The sequence below is a fragment of the Alligator mississippiensis genome, chromosome 11 (genome assembly GCF_030867095.1).
Source record: "Alligator mississippiensis isolate rAllMis1 chromosome 11, rAllMis1, whole genome shotgun sequence".
In the NCBI taxonomy this organism is placed as follows: Eukaryota; Metazoa; Chordata; order Crocodylia; family Alligatoridae; genus Alligator; species Alligator mississippiensis.
Window position 1 is genome coordinate 15,323,027 of NC_081834.1, and position 26,977 is coordinate 15,350,003.

The 26,977-nt window shown below is 42.6% G+C and overlaps 1 protein-coding gene across 2 annotated transcripts in view; it reads right to left on the reverse strand.

The window, feature by feature from the left end:
* Positions 1–3,714: 3,714 nt before the first annotated feature.
* Positions 3,715–26,977, reverse strand: part of MTHFS (methenyltetrahydrofolate synthetase) — a 36,486-nt gene continuing 13,223 nt past the window's right edge. For both annotated transcript variants that reach the window (XM_006272150.4, XM_059714600.1), the window contains exon 3: positions 3,715–4,215. In XM_006272150.4, coding sequence (XP_006272212.1) covers positions 3,992–4,215 — 224 coding nt within the window. In that variant the 3' untranslated portion in view covers positions 3,715–3,991. The remainder of the gene's footprint in view (positions 4,216–26,977) is intronic.

Consider the following 26,977-nt stretch of genomic DNA (forward strand, 5'->3'; position numbering starts at 1 on the left):
TCTGCAGTGCGTCCTTGACTAATCGCCTGAGTTCATTGAGATCAGCTTTCCTAAAGTCTAGCACTTTCACCCTACTAGTTACCTTACCCACTCGACGTCTTATGGTGAATTCTATTATTAGGTGATCACTGTCCCCCAGATGACTACCGATCTGGAGGTCCCCTACTATGTCATCCCCCGTTGCCAATACCAGATCCAGTATGGCATTCCCCCTAGTGGGACCGTGTACCTCCTGTGTCAGGTGGAGGTCCTGTGCACAGGTTAGAAACCTTCGTGAGCAGTGGGACTTTGCTGTCTGTGACTCCCAGCAGATGTCCAGGTAGTTTAGGTCCAGAGTTAGAGCAGGAAGTTAGCATACTCTTTTGTGTATTAATTGACATTTTGGGGAAAGGTCAAAGATGAAAGTACAGTCAGAATAGAAACTGAGATAAATCTACCCCTTCTCACTCAGCCCACCTGCTCTGTGTGTCTTGAGTCAATGTTTGACTGCCGTAACTAAGACTGTGTACAGCACCCAGCACTGTGTGCTAATACAGCCATAAGAAGCAAGCTAGAGAAACTTGTGGTCCACATATTACTAACAAAAATCTATGCTGCAGTTCTTTATGGTGCAAGACACAGGAAGACCCACCTTGACTTCCAGATCCTAAAGTGTGCCTATAGTGCAGACCATGCAAGTGTGGTGAGCCTGACTGATATTTAAGTGACATAAGACAAACTTTATAGGTAGTGGTTTTACCTGAACCTGTGATCTATTGAACTGAGAAACAGTTAAACTTACTTCCCAATGTGATCACCAACCCCATCAGGACATAGACTGTTACATAAAGTAAGGAGCAAAGGGAATTAAACCTGCTTAGGTTATCCCTCTTGCTACAGATGGCACTGTAGGAAGAGGGAGGAAACGACAGGTACTAACCTAGCAAAGGAACACATAACCACACTACTGGCTGGAATGATGGGCTGTTAAAGCTATAACCAAACCCACCGCTGGGATCAATACAAAGAGCAACTGGGTAAAATGTTACCACCTAAATTCCATGGCCTGGGACTTGATGATGCAATGGCTGGTCCTTCTTGGCTTTTACGTTTATGGATGTGTGTGTTTATATGTGGAAGGAGGACAAGATTGACAGATATTTAGACAGATAGACACATGTCCCTCTTCCCACACCCCTATGTAAAGCTAAAGGCTTTAAGTAGCCCCTCTATGAGACAATGTGTGTTGGAAACACTGGAATTGGAAATTTGCTGTTTATATCAAGGCAATAATGGTGTAACTTTCTCCACCAATATGTAATGTCTCTATTCTGGTGGGACTGCCTCCAGGTGGCCTGATTAGTATTCCTGTCCCTCTGCCCATTCTGTTATTTGCCCCTTCGTTAACCAGCATGAATTCTCAACTAGAGAACTGATTTTGTAAAAGGATCATGGCTTTGATTCAGAACTAGCTGAGACCACAGACTTATTTTCCCTAAGTCACCACACAGGAGTCACAAGGTAACCTTCAGTTTACTGGCATTTGCTTGCAATGATCTGCAAAGCTCAGTCATTGATTCAGCATTTGAGGGGCGGAAAACCCATGTCAATAGACCCTTATATTGCACCTTCATGTTTCCTCTGTGCCTGTGTGTATAGGTACAATCCAATTTCAATTAACAATCCTAGGAGCTTTCTTCACATGGCAATATATTACTTCTGATTATTTCTTCGTCATAGGTATAGACAAACAATGTGGAACATTTTCTCTGGAGGAAATCCTGTTCTTTGGAAAAAGTTACTTGCAGCCACTACCACTGTCATTTCCACTCTGTGGTACCCATTTGTTCAATGCAAATGAGTCCCACTCCCATCAAGTAGCCAGCTGAGGCAACAGCACCCCCTTTGAGCACCCAGCTTGTCCTGTGTCTACTCCTTACTCCAGACTAAATACATTGCTGAGCAAAATCTGCCTTAAATTATTGTGGAGCAAATGTGTTGCATGTCCACACTCTAACATGAATTTGCCCTGTGCTAAATTCAAGAGGGACCAGGTCTTTAGCCTTTTCTTGCATGAGGAATTTGATGGAAGGCCTTGCATCATCAAGCTTTATATGAATGATCAACTGATACTGCCATTATTGGGGGAAATCTTCCTACTCTTGCTGGTACTGAACACAATAATTTGACATTTTGTTTTTTTCAGGAAAAAAATTACCAGTTATTTCCAAATAGAACAGCAGCAACACATCTGAATTGGGATGTTTCAAATGCAAATATCCTGTGGGATGTTTTGAAACATAGGGCTTTGTTAGATCTCATTGTGGCTTCTAACATACTATGGATGCGTTCATTATATTATGGAAATGGGTACTATGGTAGAATTTAACCTCATGCTGAAACAAATCCTTGGCTCTGTTGAATTTACAATGACAGAAGGATTTTTTTTTAAATTAGTTATAAAGTTACTGTGATAGCAAAGATGGAAGTAAAACTGAATACAATAGCTCCCAGATTAAAAAGCCCACATACACGGTAGGCATCATTTTGTTCACAAAAATAGCTATCACCTGGGAAGTCTGAAGGGCTTTCTGTTCTGTAGTCAGTGCTTGAGAATTCATAGAATTTTTAATGAGGAAACAGAGAGGATTGGTTAAAATGAATGAACTGATATGCAGGTTGAGAAAGAAATTACACATGTTCAGAAAAATTGAAGTTGCATTGAGGATGACAAGTATGTTATTAACAGAACACAGAACAACAAGAAGAGAAAATGAATATTTTGTTCCCTTTCTTATTACCAACTGTATCTCTTTAATTCCCAGATTTCACTGTTACCTTAAAATGCTGCCACCACATTGCTCTATGGGTAGCACCGTTTTCAGTGATCTTATAATTATTGTGGATGGTACACAGTCCACAGTACTGGGGTTGTTTTGGTTCCATTTCATACTGGCAGTATGCACAAAAACATGCTATAGTTTTACAAAACAACTAATGAAAACAATGTATCTCTATAATTTCCCCTCTACATAAATTATTATGCACATGACAAATATTTCCTTATGCAATCTCCAAAAATTTCTCTTTCACTTGGTTGAATGGAATAGCTTTCATCTTTCTCAGAGGCCATCGCCTCCAAAACCTTTATCCTTCAATAATAGTAGCTCTCTACTGTAATTGTTAGCTTCTCTCTATCCTTTAATATTGTGCGGACATCTTAAGCACTACTCCACTTCATTATGGATTAACGACCTGGAACACTGTAGGTTTTAAATCAAAGTCATATTGAGTTATAGTTGAAAACAATCCCAGCTTGAGAACCCATCTACCAAGGTTCAGCCCAAGGCACATTTTTATGGTCAAGTCAAAAAATTGGGTTTACATTAAAAACATTAACTATCCTGTTCCCAGCTCTTCTACAGTTATAAAACGCTTTAACGATAAAGCATGTAATCTAAATTATTGTATAAAATTGTGAAATCAGTCTATAGCCCTTTATTATCAATTCCTTTATGCCATGTTATTTTGTATCTTAACTACTGATTTCTTGGCTACTGTTTCGTTAATGGTCATGGTCACATATAATTTGTGACTGCCATGGCCATACTTCAAACTTTTGTCACAACAAATACAAACTTCCAGATACAATCATGAAACCTCACAGTAGCTGAAATCAATGTTCAATAAGGGTAATAAAATTGTCATGTTAAATATCAACAAACAGAGATAGGATTAGATTAAATGATCTTTATTTTAATGAAAACATAGTCACACATTCATGTTTCTATTGATTCCAGAATAAGACTTTTCACTAGATATTACCTAATTAGGATGAGATCAATACAGTCCTTATTAGCAAGAATGTTGTTTTGCTGACTTTTCTTTTGGTCAGAAAAAAAATAATGTATTGTACCCTCACAAAAGTCATGTATGATGATGACAAAGATGTGCCAATAGGACATGAAGTCTTTGGTTGGCCGTTCCGCGATCAGTCGGTTTCAAAAGCCACTTAGCTGTCTTCATATAGGACTTCATCTATTTGGATATCATTTTCTGACACTGGTACTGACTCACAGATCTGCTCCTTGAAAGCTAAGGCAATGGTGTAAGGTTTCCCTCTGGGGTGTTTCATACATCGTTCAAGGTAGGTGTCATAGTATCCCTTTCCTCTTCCCAGTCTGTTGCCATTTTTGTCGAACCCAAGGCCTGGCATGAGGATGAGGTCAAGACCCCCTGTAGAAAAAGAATACGTCAGATGAAATGAACTAAGCAAACCCATGGTAGGGGTTTCCTTATTGTCTGAACAGCACCACAAACACTAAGTTAAAACTGTAGTTCGCTATTTTGCTAAATGCCTGCTTTTCCTGGAACAAATGAAAAATACCTTGAACAGTAAATCCAACATTTACATTTTGATCTTACCAAGTGCATACTAGATCAGCTGCAGAATAATTAGACCTTGAAAAAGCCAGAAGAGAAAAACACCCGCCTTCAAACAAAGAAATGTGCTTTGTCGTTTGAAGTCACCCCTCCCTTCCAATAGTAATGCTTATGGCTGTAAACCTAGGCTAAAATTGAAGTGGAAGGAAAGTAAGTGGAAGGAAAATCAGAAAAAGCAAAGCAACCCTCACTAACTGACACGGAAAAAGGGGAGCACAGTAAAAATGATGAGAAGATCTATAAATGGAGGAATCCTTTCTTAACTGCTGTAAAATATCCTGAATCTCCCCCTTCCCATAGACAAGAGAAGTGGTATTCTCTGAAGATGCACCAACTATGGTGTATTTACTCCTTTATGTTGAGAACATACTATCTACCCTTGCTGACTAGTTGGGATTTAGGTAACCCCACAGTTGTCAGGCTAGGGGAAAGAACGGCACTATTAACAGTCTTATTTGCACCATATCAACTCCTCTCATAACAGCCCATGCCCAAGTCCATCCAAGTCTCTTTGCGTAACTTTAGCTCCTGAGCTTTGACTGTCTCTAAAACTGCTCAGAGCTTCTGATCATACTCCTCTGCCATTTCTCCTCAAATCAAACCATCATCAGTGAAGACCTGAATACCCTCTATGCAGTCATAGATGTGTTGCATTTCCCGGGGAGCTCCAGTCTGTGCTATGCTGGGAAACTAAGGTTAGACTTGGGCTGAGTGTTTTGGAAAAGGGGTGCAAGCTTCCTTCTTCCCAAACAAGATGCCTATACTTGTAGCATGGGAAACAAGTGGAGTGGGGGAACAGTCACCCTAGCTGGTATAGTCCCTGGAAAACTGTAAAGCCAGCAGCATTTATTTCTCTTTGGCCTCTCCCTTTTCAGAGATGGAAGGGAATAATGAACAGCTGCTAAGGGAGGGAACTGCCCTGTCAGGGTTCCTGGCAGCTTCTCAGAGAGATTGACTCTTTCATGTTGTCTCCAGAGCAGCTGGCTTAGGTCTGGAGTTCCCAGAGCCCAGGAATCCCTGGGCTTTCAAGGCCACGTCCGTGCTCCTCTGTAACACTCAGATGCTCATATTTTCCTCCAAACAGGGGGAGCATTTATTCTGCAACAGTTGAATTTCAAACCCCAAGTGGATTAATATTTAGCTTGACTAGAATTCAGAGTAGGAGAGAGATTGAATTGTGGCTGCTTGACAAGCGGTTCTCCTACACAAAATGTATGGATGATGGGAGCTTTATAGATGATCCAACTGTGAGAAACACAACGCTATAGATTCAGATCAACCTTTTTTTTTCCTCAGCTTCATTAACACTTCTTGGAAACTGACAGGATACGGGGTCTTGAATTTTGAGGCTACTTCCCACATTGTTCTGGATGTTGATTCATGTCTCTGCCAGGCAGAAAAAGGAAACAGATTGCTATGCTGAACCCACTGCCAAGTGTAGACCCAGCCAGTGTGTAGATCACTCTTGTCATTTGAGGATGAAAAGCCCTGCAATGGGATCTTCTAAACAAATGAGTGTGGCTGAGCTGGTGCAGCAATCTGGAACCACCATGATCGTGTTTACTAGCTTCACAGCATAAGGAAGCTTTCTTCCTTTAAATGCTGCTGCGGCAGAGAGAAAGGAGCTGAAAGTGAGGAAGACAGAAAATATATAATGAATTCCAGAATTGGACCAAATGAAATGAAATGACAGCCTGCAAGGGGCATACGTTTAGCATCCTGGTTGCTGTTCCTTATTTTTATGACATAAGTTTTATTGTTTTACCAGCACTGTTTGATTAAAATCTCTTCAGTTCCTTCATTAGTGTCATGTTAGCGGGGAGGGTATTTTTACAGCATGACCTAGCTCGAAGCCAGTATCTGCCACCACCTTGGACTGCACTGTACTGAAGGCAGAAGCCAGCGTCAGAACCAAATGTCTAGCAGACAGCCATTACACTGTGCTTCCACATCAGACGAGGGGTGAGGCTCTGCTGACAGAGGCATAAGGAAGTTTACATTAGATGGGCTACTGCTGAGTAGTGTTTTTCCACTTTCCCAGGGTGTCCCCCCGACACCATGCATAAGCACTAAACTCAGTTTAGAAAGTATGTTAAAAATACACTTAGGCCAACTCATTTGCACATAAGCAGCAGGCTGTCAGAGATTTCCTTCCGCTGCTCATCATTCTTAAAAGGAGAATTACCGGTGTGAACACCCAGCTATTGTACCCTGCTGACTAATTAGAATATAAATATGAAAAATGCAATGCAAGGCAGTGTGAGCTGCTTGGAGAAGATGCCTCTCACCCGTCTGGCTTGGTCCAGCTAAGCCAATGTATCTGCTCAGAAAAGTCAAGGAAGATTAAGGAGGGAACTGGCCAAAGGGGAGATCATGAAAGACAAGACCTCCCACCTCAAGTAAGAGGATAAGGTGAGTGAACTAGGGAGGCATGGTACATATTTGTTTCTGAAGAAAGACAAATGGCAAATGGGAGTGGGACAGGAAAGGAGGACATCTGGGCAGGTGGTCTTACTGTGAGTCATTTCTATCCTGAAAAATGACTCCCTAAAAAATGGCTCCTCTGAGACACACATGTTGATGGCTTCTAAGCCTCTCTAAATCATATGTATTCTGTTTAGAAGTAAGACTGTATTTGCTGACAGGTGTGCAAACTCAACCTGGTATCCAAGAACCAAGCTAACCTCTCTCCTCTGTTACCATTATCTTCAGTCATGAATCTGAGGGTCAAATTCTCCCCCCAGTTACTCTTATACAGCTATATTCCCGCCAAACTGTGCCCTCAGTGGCTCTAGGTTTCCACTGGGGTTGTGCGAGTTTTGCTGATTGGCCATGTAATTGGAATTTAGCAAACATTTGTGTTGATGATGCCCAAGGACCCGAAAGCAGCTCGTTTGCTTGTACCTGTGCTGGCTCCATGGAGCTCAGCGCCTAAAAGGCAGTAAAATCTTGTTTTAGTCACTGAAGTCAGCAGATACGAATATACATACACAAGGGGCAGATCTGCCAAGGAAGAAGGTGCCATTTTTACACAGTCACTTTCATTTTACTTTACATTTATATTACAGACAGGAAGAAGGTGAGTAAATGGGAAAGCTGAGGAAAGGGGGAATTGACAAGGACAGTGCTGGGAAGAAATACATTTTCTGTATCGTTTAACTGATAGTACAAGCCACACTTCAATGAATTCAGATGTATTAGTTTAAGAAACCAAGTTTTTTCTGGGTTCTCTGGAGAACCGGAGCCTATTCTAATGAGTGCAGTCCCTTTGCAATCCTGGGTTTTATGCTGAGTTACTCAAAGCTAGTGCAGTCCTCCAAAGTGAAAAACAATGCTGTAAATATTGTAATGGGCACCCTCTTGTTTTTGAATATGAAAATGGCTGGAGAATGGCTTTGCTCTGTTTCACAGCATCTTGTCCCATTTCAATCCCAGTCACGCAGCACAAGAGTAAAGTAAAATGCCAAACCAGATTCCAGGGCAAAATGCAACATGCTCTCCTGTAAGGCAGTTCAAGGCCCTAGCCCCAGACTCTGCCCCCAGATTCCAGTTTCAGGAACTCAAAGGCATGCCACTCATCTCCCTGGGAACACTCCTCTTTTCTGCTGGCATCAGGGGAGGAGCAAGGCCCCCGGCTGCCCTGGTTGCAGACAGAGTGGGAAAGGGCAGTTAGAAACTGAGTGAGACAGAGGGACCAAGACTGACAGTACATCAAACTGGTCCTTGTACCGAGTAGCACATCAACAGGATGGTACAATATCATAGCACGAAAGTCCTTCCAGTCCCCACAGGAAATACCACCCCTGTGCACAGGATCCTCATGATCATAGTAACACCTCCAGGCCTGGGCTGGAGATGGAGTGGCTTTGTGCCCCATTTGTTCAACTCTCTGCACCAGCTTTTACCCTCCTCTCTACTACCCATGGCATCCTTAAAGAAAAATAGATTGCACTGGGCTAGCTCCCTCCAACCAGGGCACTCAGAGTACTTCACAACTGCCCAAGGGGTGGTAACTATGATGTCCATACCCTACACGGGCCAAGTGAGGCACACAGAGATGAAGTGATTTTCCCAAGAGCCAATGAAACAACGGCAAAGCCAGATACAGAAACCAGGTTTGCAGCTTTCCCGGTCCCCTCCCCTACCTGCTTACACCCAGAAGCAGGTTGAAATGTTTGAGACCAAGCTCTGTGCCGAGTCCAATGAGGAGGTTGTGTTTCCTCTAACCATTGTAATAAATTTGCCCTCATTAGCTGGTGAGGGTCTCATTACACATTATTATTATTTCAAGGCTGATTTGTTCTCTAGGAAAGGAGTTTCTCCATGTACCTCATTGCTTTTCCTCCCTTTAATCTGACCCTCCTGTGTTAAGTGCCAGTCAGAGTTTTCTTAAAGGGCCTCAACAAAGATCATGTAGTGCAGGGCCATTAGGAACAGTTCAGAGTTGAGTGGTGTGGAGCTGGGACTTCAGTGACTTTGGCTAAGTAAAGATAGTCAAAAAGCCCAAGGCTGAATCGATTCAGTCTTTGCAGGTTAGTCTAATTTGCACAGACTGAACGGATAAACAAGTGAACTGACGTTCAATTTGGATTCCATAAATGCAGCCGCATGCCTGCAGTGGCCCAGGCCATATGCCAGGAGGCGCTAAAACAAGGCTCCCTGCTGAGCTGGAGCAGAACTCTTGGGCCAAGCCTAGCCTGCCCACCCTTTGAGGGGGTGGGATTTACAGGGGAGGCACAAAGCATCTTGGGAGGCTGGGGGACTGTGAGTTAACTTGAATCTGGAGGGGATCTGGTACCTGAGTTCAGTAATTCAACCTAAATCAGTTCAGTCTGATACTACATCCATCCAGATTTATCTTAAACCAGTTTCAGCCATTTTGAAAGTGGCTTGTGAACACTGAATTTCTGTTGTTACAGATTTGAACCCATTTCCAATCACTTATACTGGTATATATGGAACGTCTGTCCCTAGCCCTTCAACTTAAGTCCAGCTCTCATGTGTCAAAGGCTTTTCTATGTGGGAAAGTCCCCACAAAGTGAGGGTGCATGGGAACTCTCCAGTGCTCCCAGGCAAGCAGAAGCCACATGCCCTATTGTGCCCCTACGTATAACACAGCTTCTTTCCCCTCTGCAGGCAGTCCAGTATATGGAGAACAAAGCTGTTATAACTCTTCCTGTCTTTCCCTGACCTCCTTGGGGCTTCATATATCCCTAGAGGTGTTGGAACAGAAAAATACCTCCACTCCTAAGGTGCTGCAGGTCTGACCTACACCTAGCCCATGGGGCATGGGAGGGAGCAAACACTCCATGAACCCACCTAAAGAGTCCTGTAGAGGTGGAGTTGCAGCATCTCCTGCAGCCCTATGTGTGAACTGCTAACATTCATGCTCACTACACACAAATCTTCTTAGCTCAGGATCACCAGAGGGCAGGCAGCAATCAGGGTCCAGGGAGAAACCTTTGCTTCTGTGGTTAAGCCTCTTCCTGAAAAAGAATCCCCTTGCCATGTAATGAACACTGCCAGCAACACCAAACCAGCTGATGCCTTTACAATCAGCCTTTACAAAGCTGCCTCGTGCTTACTGCCTTTTGGAAGCTGTCCACCAGCAGGGAAAGGTTACTCCCGTCTCTGAGCTAAACAGCTTAGCTGGGTGGCTAGGCTCACAGAAAAAGAATCCACATGCTACTTCTAAAACTTCACTCCTCAGAAGAAAAAAAAAGAAGTGAAAACTGCTTGATTCCTACATGGCTTGCAGAGAAAGACATATGAATTTAACCAATTGCCCTTAACATTAAAAGCATCCATCTTTGTGGCATGTAGCGTGTGTTAATGGCTGCAGACGAGGCTGGAGAAGGTTCTAACATTGAAGGCTGGGAGCTGGCTGAGCCCTGGCATTCTCTGTTGAAGGCTGAAAATCTTTCTTTTTTATCATTTATTTTCTCCCTCAACTTTGGCAAAAGATTCACATGGTGACATTTTAAAGCATGCTTAAATTGCTCATGGGCCTGAATGTGGACTCTTAAAGTAAGAAACTTAACTGGAGTTTGGCACCTTACTTGCTTAGCACATCCTAAGACTCATTTTCAGAAATAGCTTGCAGTCAAATTTCTAAAGAGAGTTAGGTGCACCAGCACCTTTTAAGAGTCTGGTCCTTAGACACATCAATGACTTTCAGGCTAAGTACAGACAGTTACAAAGCCCGAGGCTGAATCGATTCAGTCTTTGCAGGTTAGTCTAAGCTGCAGAGATTAAACTAAGAAACAACTGGACAGACATTCGCTTCTGATTCCAGAAATGTAGCTGCATGCCTGCAGTCCCTCAGGCCAAAAGCTGTGAAGTGCTAGAGCAGGAGTCAGCAACCCCCAGCACGTGCGCCGAGCATGGCACACAAAGCCGTTTTGCTCGGCACACCACCGAGCTGGCTCTAAGCAGCTGCTGCCAGCCACAAAGCCCACGCTGCTCCCAGCAGGCAGCTGGGAGGCTGCAAGCCCTGCTGCAGGCAGACCATGCTCTGTGGGCTGGCTGCAGCCAGGAGACTGCAAACAACTGCTCCAGGGTCCAGCATGTCGGCTCTCCGGCACCTTCCAAGGCAGACATTGTGGTATTTTCGGCACTCCAGCCAAAAAATGTTGTCTGCCCCTGCGCTACAGCACAGCTCTCTAGCACATAGCCAGCATGGGCTGTGTGCTTGCTTCCTCTTCCTCCTGCCCCCAAGGTCTCTGGGATTGGCAGTCCAGGATCACATCAGCAGGACTCTGCAGGGTTGGTCATCACTTCCTCTTCCTGCTTCCAGGTGCCTCTGGGACTTGTAGTCCACAGTCACAGCCAGCAGTAAGATTTTAGCAGGGCAGCCCAGGCAGCTCTGTACTTGGGAGAAGGGACGTTTAACCACACTTCCTGGCCCCAGACCCCAGCCGGGATTTGCCAGGGGAGGGGGTGCAATCCCTGTCTCCCACCCCCACACCCCAACCCTTCATTGCTGGAGTAGACAGCACAGCCCAGCCCAGGGCTGGAAAGCATGCTAGGATGCTGGGGGACTCTGATTTAACTAAAACTAGGAAGGGGTTCTGGGACAGAAGTTTCATAAACCAGTTTGACCCAAATCAGTTAAGTCTGATACTACATTCAACCAGGTTTATCTTAAACCACTTTCAGTCATTTTTAAACTAGTTTATGTGCATTGAGCTTCTGTTCTGTTACAGGTTTAAACCAGTTTCTCATGATTTAAAACATTTTATGTGTAACTTATGTCCCTAGCCCCAATGCAAGTCCAGCTCTCATATGCCAAAGGCTTTTCTATGTGGGAAAGTCCCCACAAAGTAAGCTGTGATAGTCAAGTCTGCCACTTTGCACTTCGCAACTACACAAGAGAATGAACTCTCACAGAAAATATAAACGGTAGACACATACACTCACCATTAGGAGTACACTACTCACAGAACAACCATTCTGTCTCTGACCTCACTATCCTTGTGCTCAAGGGAAATCTACCCAATACCTTTAAAAGGCAAACTTGGGAACAAAAAATCAAAAGCTTGCTAGATACTAAGAACCAAGGACTAAAAATTGATCTTGGATTTATGGCCCATTATAATGTATCCAACTCCTGAATACTTCCCACACAAGGAAGGTGAGACTGACTCCCCAATTCTCCCTTTTGATAGGCCTTGATCTCCCAGTACTCAGTGTGTTTTCTTTTGTTAATTGTGTGTCTGCTACACTTGAGAATTTCTCTCAGCCCCTCACCTATGCCATGCTTAACTTGCTGGGTCTAGCTTCCTATAATCAGAGACCTGAGAGAGAATGCCTGAAATTTGAAATCTCATCTAATTTTATCCCAACTACATAGTTGGTCCAATAAAAGATATCACCCTAAGAAATCCTTGCCTCTCACATAGATTGTCTAGATCTGGAAACCTAGGGTTAGAAAATCATGCCCTGGCTTATTCTGTAATAGCTTCTGCATGTAGACCAGCTCAAAGTCATTTCTGAAAATGAGACAAAGGTCTGTAAGTCCCTTAGGCATTTTTGAAAAATTTACCTAAGATCAAGCTATCAACGGCATCCCCATTTCTAACAAATAAATGGAGGTGTTAAATTAGGGTTACCATATTTCCAGTTCCAAAAAAAGAGCACACCTGTCAGGGGAGGGGCTTATATGATTGGGGGGTGGGGGCAGTGATATGCCAGTGCCCTGCCTCTGCCCATTCCATTGCCCCTCACTCCCAAGCCACAGCCCCTCCTGGCCCTGCCAGTGTCCCTCACTCCGAACCCATAGCACCCTGCCCCCCGGGCCATGCTGGTGCCCCTCACTCCCAACCTGCAGCCCCCTCCATCTCTGCTGATGCCTGTCACTCCTGACCCACACCCCACTGATGCTGCCAGTACCCTGTGCTCCCAACCAAACTTTGTACACATGCTCTTTTTTATTAATTCCATCTCCTTATAATGTAGGTATCATCATTTTGTTCTACTTTTGTTCAGCATCTGTCACAAAGGAATCCTGGTTCTTGATTGAGGAGTCAAGGCTGCAACACCCATAAATGTATAAATAATATACTTAACTAAATATCTATTACCTTATTTGACAAGTAACAACGGTGCTTGGCTAAGGGGCCTTTTTCGTGCAATGGGCCATTCACCATCAGCATGGCTGCTGCAGTTATTAATAACTCTAAGGCTCCAGCTTTCAATTTCAGATAAAGTCTTTGTTCCTGGGCTCTGGTGGAAATCTTTAAACATGCAGAGTCTCTGGTACTGCAGAGTTAGCTCTTTCCCTTCTTTGAGTTTGAACTAACTGAGCCTACAAAGTAAAGGAAATATCTGCTCGTTACAGGACCAAATTCTGTGCCCGTTGAAATCAACGGTGAAAAAGCAGCCTCACCATCCTGACCAGGAAACTGCTCCAGGGATGGTATGGATCACTTTCAGAGGAAACCATCTGTCTGCTCTCCAGGCTAAATGATGGGCAGGAAATGCAAACAGTTAAAGCAATCAATACTGATGACAAGCTGAAGGACCCACAGGTAGGAAGCCCTGTGCTACACTCTTACAGGGCATTGTGTCTGGGACTCATGTCCTATAATGTATATTTTTACCCGTGAGAGAGGTGTTGTTTATGAACACCAGCATCCCAGGTATTGTTGTCTCCTGAATCTAATGAGCAAGGAGACAAAAAACATTACCCTTTGCTGCAATTGATAAGCAATTTGAAAAAAAGCCATTCATTCAGAACCAATTACCCTGACTTCTTCCAGTAACGCAAGTGATTACACAGACATAAACAATTATGTTTCTCAACTTTCCCCCAGCCAGTCTGCTGAAAAGCAGAAACCATCCCCTAAACAGAAAGAAAATTCTTCTCCAATAACTCATGTGAGCTCTTGTGGTACAGCGCTAAAAAATCAATACCAGAATCTCAGCATGAATCCTTGCTGCCCTGGAAATGGCAAGCAGTAAAATACAAAGGGGCAGGTCCTCAACTGCGCTAAATCAGCCCCAGCTCCACTGATTCTACTTGGCTGAAGCGACATAACAAACCACGGGTGAAATATAACAAACAAGTTACTTACACAGTTTCCGGAAAAAAATCAATTGGGTCTTTTATCTTCTATCATAGGTTTGTTTGTTTTTTTAAGCAACTTTCCTTACCAACTTTTCTAGAGCGCTTCCTAGCACGGTACCCTTATGGCCGTAAATACATTCATGTGATGGGATTAAAACTCATATTTGATTGCACAGAAAAAACCCAAGCTCATTTTAAACGATGGTTATTTAATTTCCTTTCCCTGCAGATGAGTGATATTGTAATTGTTTTTAATTGTGCAGGATTCAAAGCACCTTGGCAGGGGTTATTTATTGTGTTAATAATCATGGTAATTATTCCAGCTATGAATGCACATTTGTTTCTTAGGTATGAAGTCCCAAGAGACACCTATGTTTTACCCAGCACGTGCCAATAAGGAACATAAGCTCAAAATCAGAACTGTTAAATATCAAAACCTTGACTGAGCTCACTAAAGCTGTGTGGGAACCCATTTAATAAAGGCATCCATCCAATGCCCATTGAAGTCAATAGGAGTCTTCCATTGAACTCAGTTGGCTTTAGATCAGGTCTTTAAGCACCTGCTGAAGTCCCATTTTCTTTAATAGGACATAAGCATATGTTTAGATGCTTTGTTGAATTGGGGCCTAACTGAGCAAGAAGTGCTAGATGACCTAATGCCTCCTGCTGCTCTTTGTAAGGCCCAACTGTTGTGCATGCTGTTCTGGTCTGTGTTCTCCCCATCAGTTCATTGGCATTTTATTTATTGACAAAGCTAAGCAGCATATTGGGTTCCAGAGTCCTGAAAGTTGTAATCACTCCAGCTCCACATCTCCCTAAAGCCCACTGCACTGTAGGTGGGAGAGTTTCTTGGAGGTGGGGTGGGGAAGAACAGCTTGGGTCTTGGGTGCAGAACCACTGTATTACTGCTTACTGATGCTAGTACAACTTCAGACCAGAGTTACTACCATGACGCTCAGGCCCCACTCCTTGCGCAGCTAGGGATGGCAGGGGTTCATATCATATGGGATCTATAGTCCTTTACCCCAGCTCTCTTTTTTTTATTGGACCAATTGTGCCCCTGAGATCTCTGAAACAGCTGGGCTCCAAATCATACAAGGCATGCTCCCTGGAGGCCCTACCTATCTCCTTCCCCCACAATGGAATTACATTGATTCCAATACAGGCAAGACCCTGCCCAAGAGCTGGTGAAGTCATGCATTTACATTGTCACTAAGCAGTAGTATTCAATAAGAACCCAATGGAATATTATGCCTTTATACATTCAGGTCCCCCAAGGGTTTAGTCATCCAATGCAATGACTTGGAGTGAGTTAAATATCTTTTGTTATTACTTCAATAAAATATTTTGCAGAAAGCGGGATACTCAGCAGAATCTACAAACTGGCACTGAGCAACTCAGCTTTTATCCGTCTACTCATCCATGTCAATGCTTTGTGTCAGCATGAAACATTTGTCTTCACAACTCATGCTTGCCCTTCTGAACTATGGCTTAATAAAATATTTATTCCTCTCCCGGCGATGCTGCGTGATCACCATCAGTCATTCAGATTTAAAGCAAATAAGTGGCAATACTCTGCCTGTTAATAAAGCCTCAACTAATAATAACACACTTTGTTCAGCTTCTGTTCCATTATGCTAAGATCAAGTTAACATCCTCACTCCATTTTGTATTCTGTTTAAAAAAAAATCTTGTTAATTTTGTGCTGATAGAGGTGAGAGATTTGCAGCCCTGATTGGAGAAAAGCACAATACATGTCAGCACTGCTCAGACATTCCTAATCAACCCTACCAGTAAATGCCCTTTTATTCAGGATAGGGAATTTTGGTGGTGTCAGGTTCAGACCGGGTGTTAAAACTCTCATTCTTTCATGTGTGAAAAGACTGCATTAGGGGTTTGGCTTAAACTATCATGCTCATTTCACTTATGATTTCAGCTATGTGAGAATTCAGGTCCAATGTTTCTCGTGTCTCACTGTGAACCTGCAGAATGTTGAGGCTGGTAGAAATATAAACTGGAAGATTATTTTTTTATCCTTCTAGCATTATTAATACAGTGCACCATGGAAGACCAGCCTTCCTCACTCACTGCCAACCAGAACATAACAGAAAGTGTTGCTTAGGAATGTTCTGCTTATTTGCCTTAATATTTCTTTCTTCCTCTGACAGGTGAGTTATTTGTTCCTGCAGTCTATAATCCTGAGCAGAGATGTTAGAACAGCTTGATCAGGAAAACATTGGTAGTGACAGCTTTCTGGCTCCAAGGGTTTACACCTGGGGCAAAATGCAGTGCTAAACCAGCAAAGTACCTTGAAGGGTAACTCCAAAGCAGGCACGTCTACACAAGATGCTTAATGCACAGTAGACTGATTGACTGTGCATTACAGAGTCACGGCAAAAACTGTGCTGTTACACTAACGTGCAGTAGTATTAGTCTGTTGTGCATTAACTGTCACTAAAAAAGCATGTGTTCACACTAATGTGGAGTAGGGCAGCCTACTGTGCATTTATTTAGTACTTCCTTTTGCAAGTACTAAATGTAATGCACAGTAGGCACGGCACATTAAGGAACATGTCGATGTGCCTGGGGTGGAGGACAAACCTATGTAACCACAACCCTACAGCACATTGATACATTTTGTTAGATCAGCAAATGCTGACTGCTAAATTTTCTGCTTTACAAGAACTTTTGCCTGGACATTTTGAAGGGCTGATGCTGGGATTGTTATGACAAGCAGTTTAGGACCTTGTGCATGGGCTTTGTTAAGGCTTGATTAGTTATATTTGTAGTTCTGGTTAATCAAATTCTTATTTGAAAATTTACACCTTATGTGTGTGAGCATGCACCTTTATTGTTTCACCACCATTTTCTGTCTCTGCATTATTATTTGTTCATTTTTAAATCAATTAAAAGGATTCAATCAGAAGGTGGCAGATCTATGTAGCTTTGGGGATCATGCAGTGTTACTGTCAATATGTCTATTACGGCTGAGCCAGCCCTCCCTGACAATAGGTACCCAATAATAAAAATACAGCTGAATTGCCCATAAAATATAAACGAGTATGATGTAAGGCATTAATTGCTCCTCAAACTCCTAAACATAACTGCTGTGAAAGAGCTAGTTCACAGGATGGAAAAAAGTGAGGGATATTTACATGCCAGGGTTTATTATGCATGTACAGTTGGCTTGTTTGCAGGTGACAGCACTGCTGCTGTACATGTCAGACATGTTTTATCATCACTATGGCTCTGAGAATTGCTGCTGCTTTGAGCACAATGGTTTCTTACAAACAAACCTTTTACAGGGGAGCCGCTTCAGAAAAGTTATCATCTTTGGACTTGCTACCCACATTCCCCTGATGGATGATTTTTTTGAGACATTAGGCTGGAACATTTGATCTCTGTGTGTGATTGCAATGCCTAAGCGAGATTTTAATTACAGGACACAGCAAAAATGACACCAGTTCACACTAGTAAATCTATAGCATACTGACACCTGCCGGTGAAATCTCTTCTCAGCACCTCAGAGAACAAATATTCTAGTTTGGAAAATCTCACTGTCATCCCCAGGGAACACGTTTGCATCACACATACACAAAGAAACTGCAGTCCGCACAAGCTGGAATAACTGAGCCATGCCAAAACTGAGTGATAACCTTACATGGTGCAGCAGCTGCACTGCCATTCTGTGCTTGGGAGGTAAGGAGTCCTCCTCCAAGAGTCAAGGACTCTCCTAGCACCTAGGATAGATGAATAGAGATGTGCTGCAAATTAACAGGATCGCCACATGGCCTACCTCTCAGCAGAGAGAATGAGATTAAATGGGCTGAGAAAAAAGATCTTATCGCACTAGATATGGTCTAGTGCAACGGTCTCAAGTTGCAGCAAGGGAAGTTTAGGTTAGATATTAGGAAGAATTTTCTCACTAGGAGAGTAGTAAAACACCGGAACAGGTTACCCAGAGAGGTCGTGCAATCTCCATCCTTGGGGGTTTTCAAAACCTGGCTAGACAAAGCTTTGGCTGGGATGATCTAGTTGGGGCTGGTCCTGCTTTGAGCAGGAGATTAGACTAGATGACCTCCTGAGATCCCTTCCAACCCTAATTTTCTATGATTCTATGATTTAATGGTCTGTCTGTGTCCAGGTTAGGATATGCCAGTGGCCAGAGTGGGCAAACATCCACTATTGTTACATGTATCATCCTCTTCTGGGGACAAAGAAGGATACAAGCTCTGCTCTCTGCTCCCTTTCCAAACTTTACATTTCCTCCAAAACCCACAATCAAAAGCAATATTTCATCAGAAAAGGGGTAAAGGGCAAATAACTCTGTTTAAATTGGCCTGATGAATAGCAGTACTGGCATGTTCACATTTCTCCTCTCTACTTTGACATAGGTCCCAGGCCATATTCTGGAACAGAAGCTAAAGTGCTATTTTCTTTTGAAAGACTCCAGTATTTAGGAAGCAGCACCAAGAAAATAACAGAGTTTCTGTTCACAATATTGTAAAATAATCCTTGGGAATAAAACATTTCAGTGCCACTTGCAGTGAATCTGAAGCCTTTTACTATGCTCTTTTCACTTTCTTTAAACTTCAATTGATTGAGGAAGAAGTATTTTTTTTTAGCTGTCCTAACAAAGACATATGCCAGTGAAACACTTCAGAATGGTTACAAAATAAAGCAACCTTTTAAAGTCTTAAGGAACTTTAGGGCTAGGGACAGAAACAACACATAAACCAGTATAAGTGATCAGAAGCCAGTTCAAATCTGCAACACAAAAGAAGTTCAGCGCACATAAATTGGTTTTGGACATTTTGAAAGTGGTTTAAAATAAACCTGGATGGATGTAGCATCAGATTTAACGCATTTACGTTAAATCGGTTTACTGAACTTCTGTCCCAGATCCCCTCTAGATTCAAGTTAACCCACAGTCCTCAGCATGCTTTGCACCTCTCCCACAAACCCCACTTCGCAAGATGGGCAGCCTAGCTTTGATCCAAGCTGTCTGCTCCAGCCCAGCAGGGAACTGTGCTCTAGCACTCCCCTGCTTCTGGCCTGGGCCACTTCAGGCATGTGGCTGCATTTCCAGAATCGAAGGTAAATGTCTGTTCACTTGCTTATCAGTTCCGTCTGTGCAGCTCAGACTAACCTGAGAAGACTGAACCGATTCAGCCTCGGGCTTTTCGACTGTCTGTACTTAGGTCTAACTTCTTTCATAGGCTAATATTCCAGAGGTATTTACTACATCAGTCTCACTGCAAAATACTTTTGGCTCAATTCAGTGTTATAATTAAGTGATATGTAATTCACATTTTCACAGAAAGAATTCAGAAGATGAAGTTTGAAAACATTACAAAAATAATTCCAGCAGGGAAAAAATTAGAGACTCAAGAAAATGTCCATATTGGAGGAAGAGGAGGAAAATATTGAAGGTTTAGTTTGCACAGGATACAACATGATAGCAGCATATGATGAAATGATATTATCATAAAGGAATAATGAGCGCTTTAGAGAAGGTCAACCAGATCATCATATTTGCCCTCTTGGAATGGAACATGGGATGATACTCTAAGGCAGCAAATTTAAAACTATCAAGTAAAATATACGTTTGCTATAAAGCATACCAAATCAAGCCATGGAACTCTTTGCCACCAGGTGATATTAACACAAGAGCTTAGTACAATTAAATATAACTAAATTAAGCGTTTAAAGGAATGATAAGCATAGGCAACGCATAGGGGGGAGGTATGGGAGGGCATGTGCCCCCCCGCCCCCCGAGAGTGCTGGTGCTCCCCCTAAGAGCGAGTGCTCCAGCTGGTAGGGGGGCACAGAGAGCGCTCATGCCTCCCCTGAAATTGGTCCAACTGGCTGCTGGGGGACCCCCCCACCCCAGTGGTGTCCTGCTGATGCCCCCCAGACTCAGGAGGCACCAGTCACCCATGATGGTAAGAGCACTCATGGTTACTTAAAGCAAGAAAGGAAGAGCTTTGTCTTTCAGGGAATAAGCCACTTGTTGACTGATGAAGAGTTAGGAACAATTTTCCCCTGTGGCTGCATTATTGCAGAGGTATGCTCTGTGCAACTTCTTGGCAGGAAGTTCTGTGAGTGAGTCTCTGAAGCAGGAATTAGATGGACCACTAGCTCCACTCAGGGTGGCACTTCCTCTGGTATGAAGGAAACAGTATCTCTCCACCAGAGGACTCACACTGGAATGTTAATGCCTCACTAGCACTGAATTTGCTCTTCTTATGCATATCACAATCCTACGGCTCATTGTCTTCAAGTAGAAGTTCATTCCAAACTTTAAATCATTTCATTAAAAAATAAATTACATTAAGAGCTAAGCCTTGATTTTCAATTTTGTTTCATGGCGTGGTCTCAGCTTTGCTTTTTTATGACCAGTGCAAAGAGATTTTAAATTATAATCTATTCCTTGACATATATTATACTGTAAGTTTTAATCAAGTCTCCCAGAGGGGAAGAAAATCTAATAGTGCCTTCAATCATTTTACAGTCTTGTTTGGAGCATTTTCTGTTTTTCCACTCTGCAGTGATATTTAATATCATTGCTTCCAACATATGTACGTTCCATTTCTCTGGCAATCTGAACACATCTTATTTAAATCTGTTCCAGTAACCTCCAAGGTACTCTAACTATGCATCTTATCTCAAAATTATTCATATCATTCTATAAATCACTTTTCTACCTTCATATATTGATATAAAACAATTAATGGATCTGAAGTGACATATTAAGACATTTACTTTGCTCCCAGTTACAGTGCTTTCCCCCTTTTTATCATTTTCTATTTTTAAACCCCGTTATGTGCTTCGTATTTCAAAATCCTTGCATTTCCGGTGCATAGGTTGTTTGTTTTTTAAATTCAACATCTTACACTTTAGAAAAATGCCACTTTTCATTTTCAACCTCAGCATAGTACAGTCAGGATAGATAACCATTCCACGTGTCCCAGTGCTAAAAGGTCTCTATAATTTTAAGCTGCTAAAAATTCTCAGCTGATCTTAGCCCTCAAAGTTGTGAAAGTGGTGAGTGTGGCATCTTTAAAGTATAAATAAGTAGCAGGAGTGTAAAGGTGACTAGAATAGAGCATTTGTGGCTAAAAATATTTCTGCAGGGCAGTTCCCAGTGGCAAAGTTTAGAATGGGGCTAATGATCCCTCAGCAATAATTTCAAAGTAGTTACAAATGGGTTGGTGCAATTGTAAATGAGAAGTATCCAGTCATTTTCCTTTCAACCGGGTCACAGTAACTAGTGTGCATAGCCCCAATATACCACCAATAAACTAAGTTTCCTGTGTCCTTCCAGCACAAATACATTATATATGTTACACAATTGCCCAAGCTGTTCTAGGACTTCTAAAGATAAAGGTGCAGCCCAACCCTGAAGGTCTTAAAAGAAAAATAAAACAAAAACAAAGGACTGGCACAAGACAGGATGACAAAAATGCAATGTAAAAGGCAAGAATGTATCTTGGTACTTTCATAGTCTGTCTGCTTTTTGTATGTTGTTGTATATTTATTAGCTAGCAAATTGCTTGTAAGCATTTTGTGGATACAATATTAATTTTGCAATTATTAGGTATAGAGGTGTACTGATGCATTGGTCCAGTATCGGATTGGCACTTATATAAAGAAAATTGGCTGTATTGGAAATCAGCCCCATGCAACCAATAATTTGGCCAATAAATGCTTGTGCATACGCGCAGGCACAGTGCAGCACACAGGCAGTGAGGAGCACAGCCAGGCAGCATGGAGAGCTGCCTGCAGCTGGGAAGTCCATTGTGCTGGAAGGGGAGGGAGAAGGGAAGGGGTATGGCAGGGCAGATCAACGCCCCCCATGGTGAGGAAGTGGATCAGGGGCAGACACTGCCTTGCCGAGGCAGGGTGCGGGATGGAGTCATCACTCATCCAGGGAGTTCAGGGGGTGTTGATCTGCCTCCCCATGTCCCTTCCCTCCACCCTCCCCTTCCACCACAATGGACTTACCAGCTTCTTGCAGCTGTATCAGAAATCGGATCGGTATCGGCCAATATGCCTCCTTAAATATCAGCTATCTGTATCGGCCCCCAAAATCACTATCGGTGCACCCCTAATTAGGTAATGAGTCATTCAAGTTGCCAGTACAAAGAATTCTGCAATTTTTGGACCTAATTATTGAATAATAATATGCATTTATGATTAAGAATCCATTCTTAATTTACTAAATAACTATTACGATAAAGTATGTATTAAAATAGATACACATCCCTATGTATATATACACAGGTATTTACAGGAATATAGTTATAGTATGTTATAATGGGATATTGATAGCTGTATATGCTATGCACATCTGTCTGTCTTTCTGTCTACTGCAGTGATTCTCAACCAGGGTGCCACAGTGGATAACCCAGATAAACCCAGAGACTGCAAACAGGAATCCATAGTGTTAAACACATTCTGACCTGTTGTGGTCTTTCTGAGTTCTTTGCAACAGAAGAATTGTGCTAGTATTTTTGGCATTCAAAAAATGAGAAAGAAAAAGTTAAAAGCTGATATTTTCCGAGGGGTGCTTGGAGTCTAACATGGTTGAGAACTACTGGTCAAGAGACACAGTGTGTAAAGTATAGAGAAGGCTGATGATACTGACTATTCTTCACACTGCTCAGCACTTCTCATCAGCAGACCCTATGGATTTCTAGTTGCTTCTAAGTTTGCCAACTTTATCTGAATTGTTATTGGACAATTTTATCTGAATAGGCTGAAATTTTTCATGCCAGGTGTCTGCCTCAGGCTGACTTTTTATTTTTTTTGGTGGAGTTCACTTGTTTCCCAGAATAAGAATAGGAGGGGGATTTTTTTTTTTCCTTTGGAAAGATCTAGTGCCTCAGTGCTTTGGAGCAGAGACTTAATACGACAAGAGGGTGGCCTTTGTGTCAGGGATGTGCCTTTGCCATCTTCATTAAAACCGACCTAAAATTGGCCAAGTTATAAAGCTTGGAAAAACTGTAGTTTGCATAGACTCAATAGACACTTGTTCATATTTAATTATGAAAATCTCTGAAGATCCCAGTGATCACGCTTGAGCTTTTCACAGCTTCCAGCACCCCACCCAGGCTCTGAAGGTGCTGTTCCTAACAGAACAACCGAGCACCCAGACCAGACTACCGAGCTTAAAAGGGCTCTCCGCAATGGCTGTTCCTAAATCCTATGGGATAGTGATCTCAACAACAGGGGATTTGGCTTGCCTAGGCAAGGAGACAGAGTGTAATGAGGAATGAAACCCAAGATTCCCAAATCTCACCATTCCTCTGCTCCAGCAAACACCTGTTCACATTTGTGGAAAGCTCATACACTGGAGATGAATAGCACAGAAAAGCCCATAAGGATTAGTGTGCACTGAATACAGCCTTGGGCTGCACACTGAACAATGAGGAGAAAAAACCAACTGAATAGCTGCTACTAAAGTAAACATCAGCCAACCTAGGTGATGAATGAGGCAGAGGTCCTATGGACAAAAGTGTACATGATCACATCAACAGACATGCAAACACACAAGGTGGCTACACTTGAATGCTGGCATCTCTTAGCTTGAATGTTTTATACATACACACAGAAATCCAGGGTCCACAAATGCCTTAGGCGCCCACAATTCCCATTGATTTTCAGTGGGAGCCAAATGCCTAATTGTCCTTTGTATATTTAAACTCTCCCTCAAGTGAATCATTTAAAACATATCTATAATGTATGACGCCTACCTCAACTATCAGTCTGTCTTTGTTTGTTAATGACCATTCAAGATTAATGTCTAGGAACCAAGATATTGAAGTAACATCCGTAAGTCCATATTCAGCCACAAGCCTGACTTTGAAGAGCGTAAAGAAGCCACAGGCTCCCATTGAGATCAATGGAAAAATATTGAAAATAAAACACCATAAGACACAAGCTTAAGATGAAATAAAATGCACATGGTTTATGACATACCAAATCCCAGGTTCAAATTAAATGCAGGCTAATGTATGTGTGTATATATATATATCTATCTGATGTGCAAGTCTTGAAAAAAAGGTGCATACAAATTTAAACACATCCAGTGATATCAACACTGATAAGGGTTCTTAAGTCATACTGGATGCATCTACATGTTCATTAATGAGCCGTAATTAAGGTACATTTGGTACCCATAATTACATGTACTACCTAAATGTGCCGTTATCAGTGTTACTACACATTAACACCAGTACATGCTTTTTTGGTGATGCTAATGCACAGTAGACTAACACTGCTGTGCATTAGCACAGCTTTTGCCCACTGCATTAATACATCGTAGAATTAGTCTACTACGCTCGAAGCATCTCATGTAGATGCACCCACTGACAATAATAATAACTTATCTTTTATCTAGCAATTTTCATCCTTAAATCTCACAGCACATTTACAATGGCAGGTGTAACAGGGAACCCAAACCCTGTTACCTTTGCACAGCAGAGGGAGACAAGAAAGGAGAAGACCCCTCCCGAGAGTCAAACTTTTGAGACTTGTAGGGAAAAAAGGATGCTCCCAGGTGGGGGAAGACAGCAGATTATAGGCTAGCTGTATGCAAGACCCATAAACTGCAAGTGCATATGGTGAAGCTAGCTGCCTAGTAACTGGACAATAGGGCAGAGCCCTGGTTAGGCAGCAAAGACACTACTACAGTTTAGCCTGAGAAATAACAGTAAGCTTCTCTGGAGGCTAAAGGGATATATCTGTGGCCAATCAGGAGAACACCTGGCTAGAAGGGGAGGAGCCCAGGGAATATAAGCCTGGGCCCCTGAGGCAGAGAGGCAGTACAGCCCCGAACTCTGCAGGGAGAAGAGCTCCTGACAGCTCAGGCCGGTGGGGAGTGGGAGCTGCAGGCTGTGGCAGGTACTCCAAGGGCTGAGAGAGTCAGAGAGCTGGGAGGTGGCTTGGCAGTGGTATGACAACTCAGAGGAGGGACTTTGACAGTTGGAGTTTAAAGCAGTTGCTTGCATTTTTTGTTTTAGTTTTATACCAGAGAACTGGAAGTGGCTGTAGAGGTGGAGAAGGCCACAAGCAGGGTACTGGGCAGGCACCTTCCATGGAGGCCTAGAGATCCAGGGCCCGAAATAATGGACCTGAGCCGTAGGGTCTCAGCCAGAGAAAGAGGGGCTGAACTTGAAAAGGCTGAAGCTCAAACACGGGGTGGGGCCTGAGGGGCCCCGTGTTGATTCTGGGTAGAGAATGAGAAAAAGAGTCCCTACAAAGGGGCAAATGGGGAACCACCTGCGAGGTGTGGGCTAGCTAGGGACTGGCTAGGAGGCCATGATAATAGTTCTAGGGTACCCAGAAAAGGACTATCCTTTTCTCAAGGGCAGCCTCCCTCTAAACACACACTGGTTACCATCAAAATTATGGCAGGCGAGAAGTAGGAGGTGGAATAGACTGGGTAGTACCAACAAAAAAAAGGCATGGACGGAAGTCTAGCCCCATCACAGTGGGTAACTAACATTATGCCAATTTACAGAGAAGGAAAAACAAAGCAGAGGAATCAAGTCACATTCCCTAGTTTCCACAGAATATCAGTGGCAAAATGGAATATAATTGTGTCTCATCACTCCCAGTCCAGGGCTTAATTCACTGGACTACACTAAAACACAAGGACATGAAACTGATAAGGAAACATTCTTTTGTCCTTTGCCTCCTGAATGTCTATATTCAAGAGCTTTTGCTTTATCCAGTTTATTCCTTCCAAAGACATGAAATGGATTTCTACCATGGGCTGCTGTTCAGCCAGTCGCTGTAATCCAGATGAACTTTAAGCAAAATTAATAGTTACAGCAAGTAACACATAGAGTAATGTCTCCCTTCAGTGCATATTTTACACATGGTGGTTAGAGATTTGCACATATAAATTGGGATGTATTGGGAAGAGATTATACTCCTGGATTGTTCCAAAAAAGAGCATGGAAAATGTCAGTGCAGATACAGCTCAAAGTCTTTGTACTAACATGGAATAGGTCTGACTGGAAATGAACCGAGTCACACATTGTACGCATGTCCTTACCACAAAGAATGAGCTTTTTCACATGTCCTCATTATGTTGCTTAGTATTTACAATGGCCAAGACAGCAACACTTCAAGTGACAAATAGATAGTGTCATTCATACGTGGTAAAGAGGATGAAAGACTTCCACCAGAGAAACTGCTATGATCTATGTCAATAATGTGTGTAATACATTGTGCTGTCAAGATGCAAATAGAACAATACTGATTTTACAACGGGCCTTAACAACGGAAGTATCTCTATCTACAATATATAACCTGTAAACTATACCCAAGAACTATGAACACTGCACACAGAATAGATATGAAGCCATCCTTCACAGGAACCAGACTTGTAAGAAGGAAAATTTTTTTATAGATCATCTAGACCTGAGTTTTTGGACATGTAAAATGGATGTAGTCAGTGGTAACATAACTTATTTATGTACCTGCAGGGTATTTCTTGGAAATTACATCACAATGTATGCAAGCAATGGGAACATTGCTACTATAACATCATGTTAGCTATCCATAACAATGTAAATGCCTTGGATCACCACAGTATTTGATAAAATTATGGAAATAAATGATTCATACATGCATAATTCCAACAAGGAGGATATGGGTGGCAGTAAAGCAGCCTGTGTTCTAGCCAATGTACTGAAGATCAAAAAATATGGCAACAGCATTTTACAGAAGCACTGTCCTTGTTTCTGCTGGGAGTGGTCTGTCTGGTTTGTGTTTCATCAGCATCAGAGTCTAAATGCCCTTACCAGACTTCCAAAAGTTATTCAGAGAAAGAGGAAGGGTGTATGTCCTTCCAGCCTATGAATAGGAGAACCACTGAATCATCTGAAGATGTCACACACGCATAGAAATATAGTGCCATGGAGGTCAAGTTTAAGAAGGTTGAGGAAAAAGTCCCCTGCCAGGAGCAGTGTG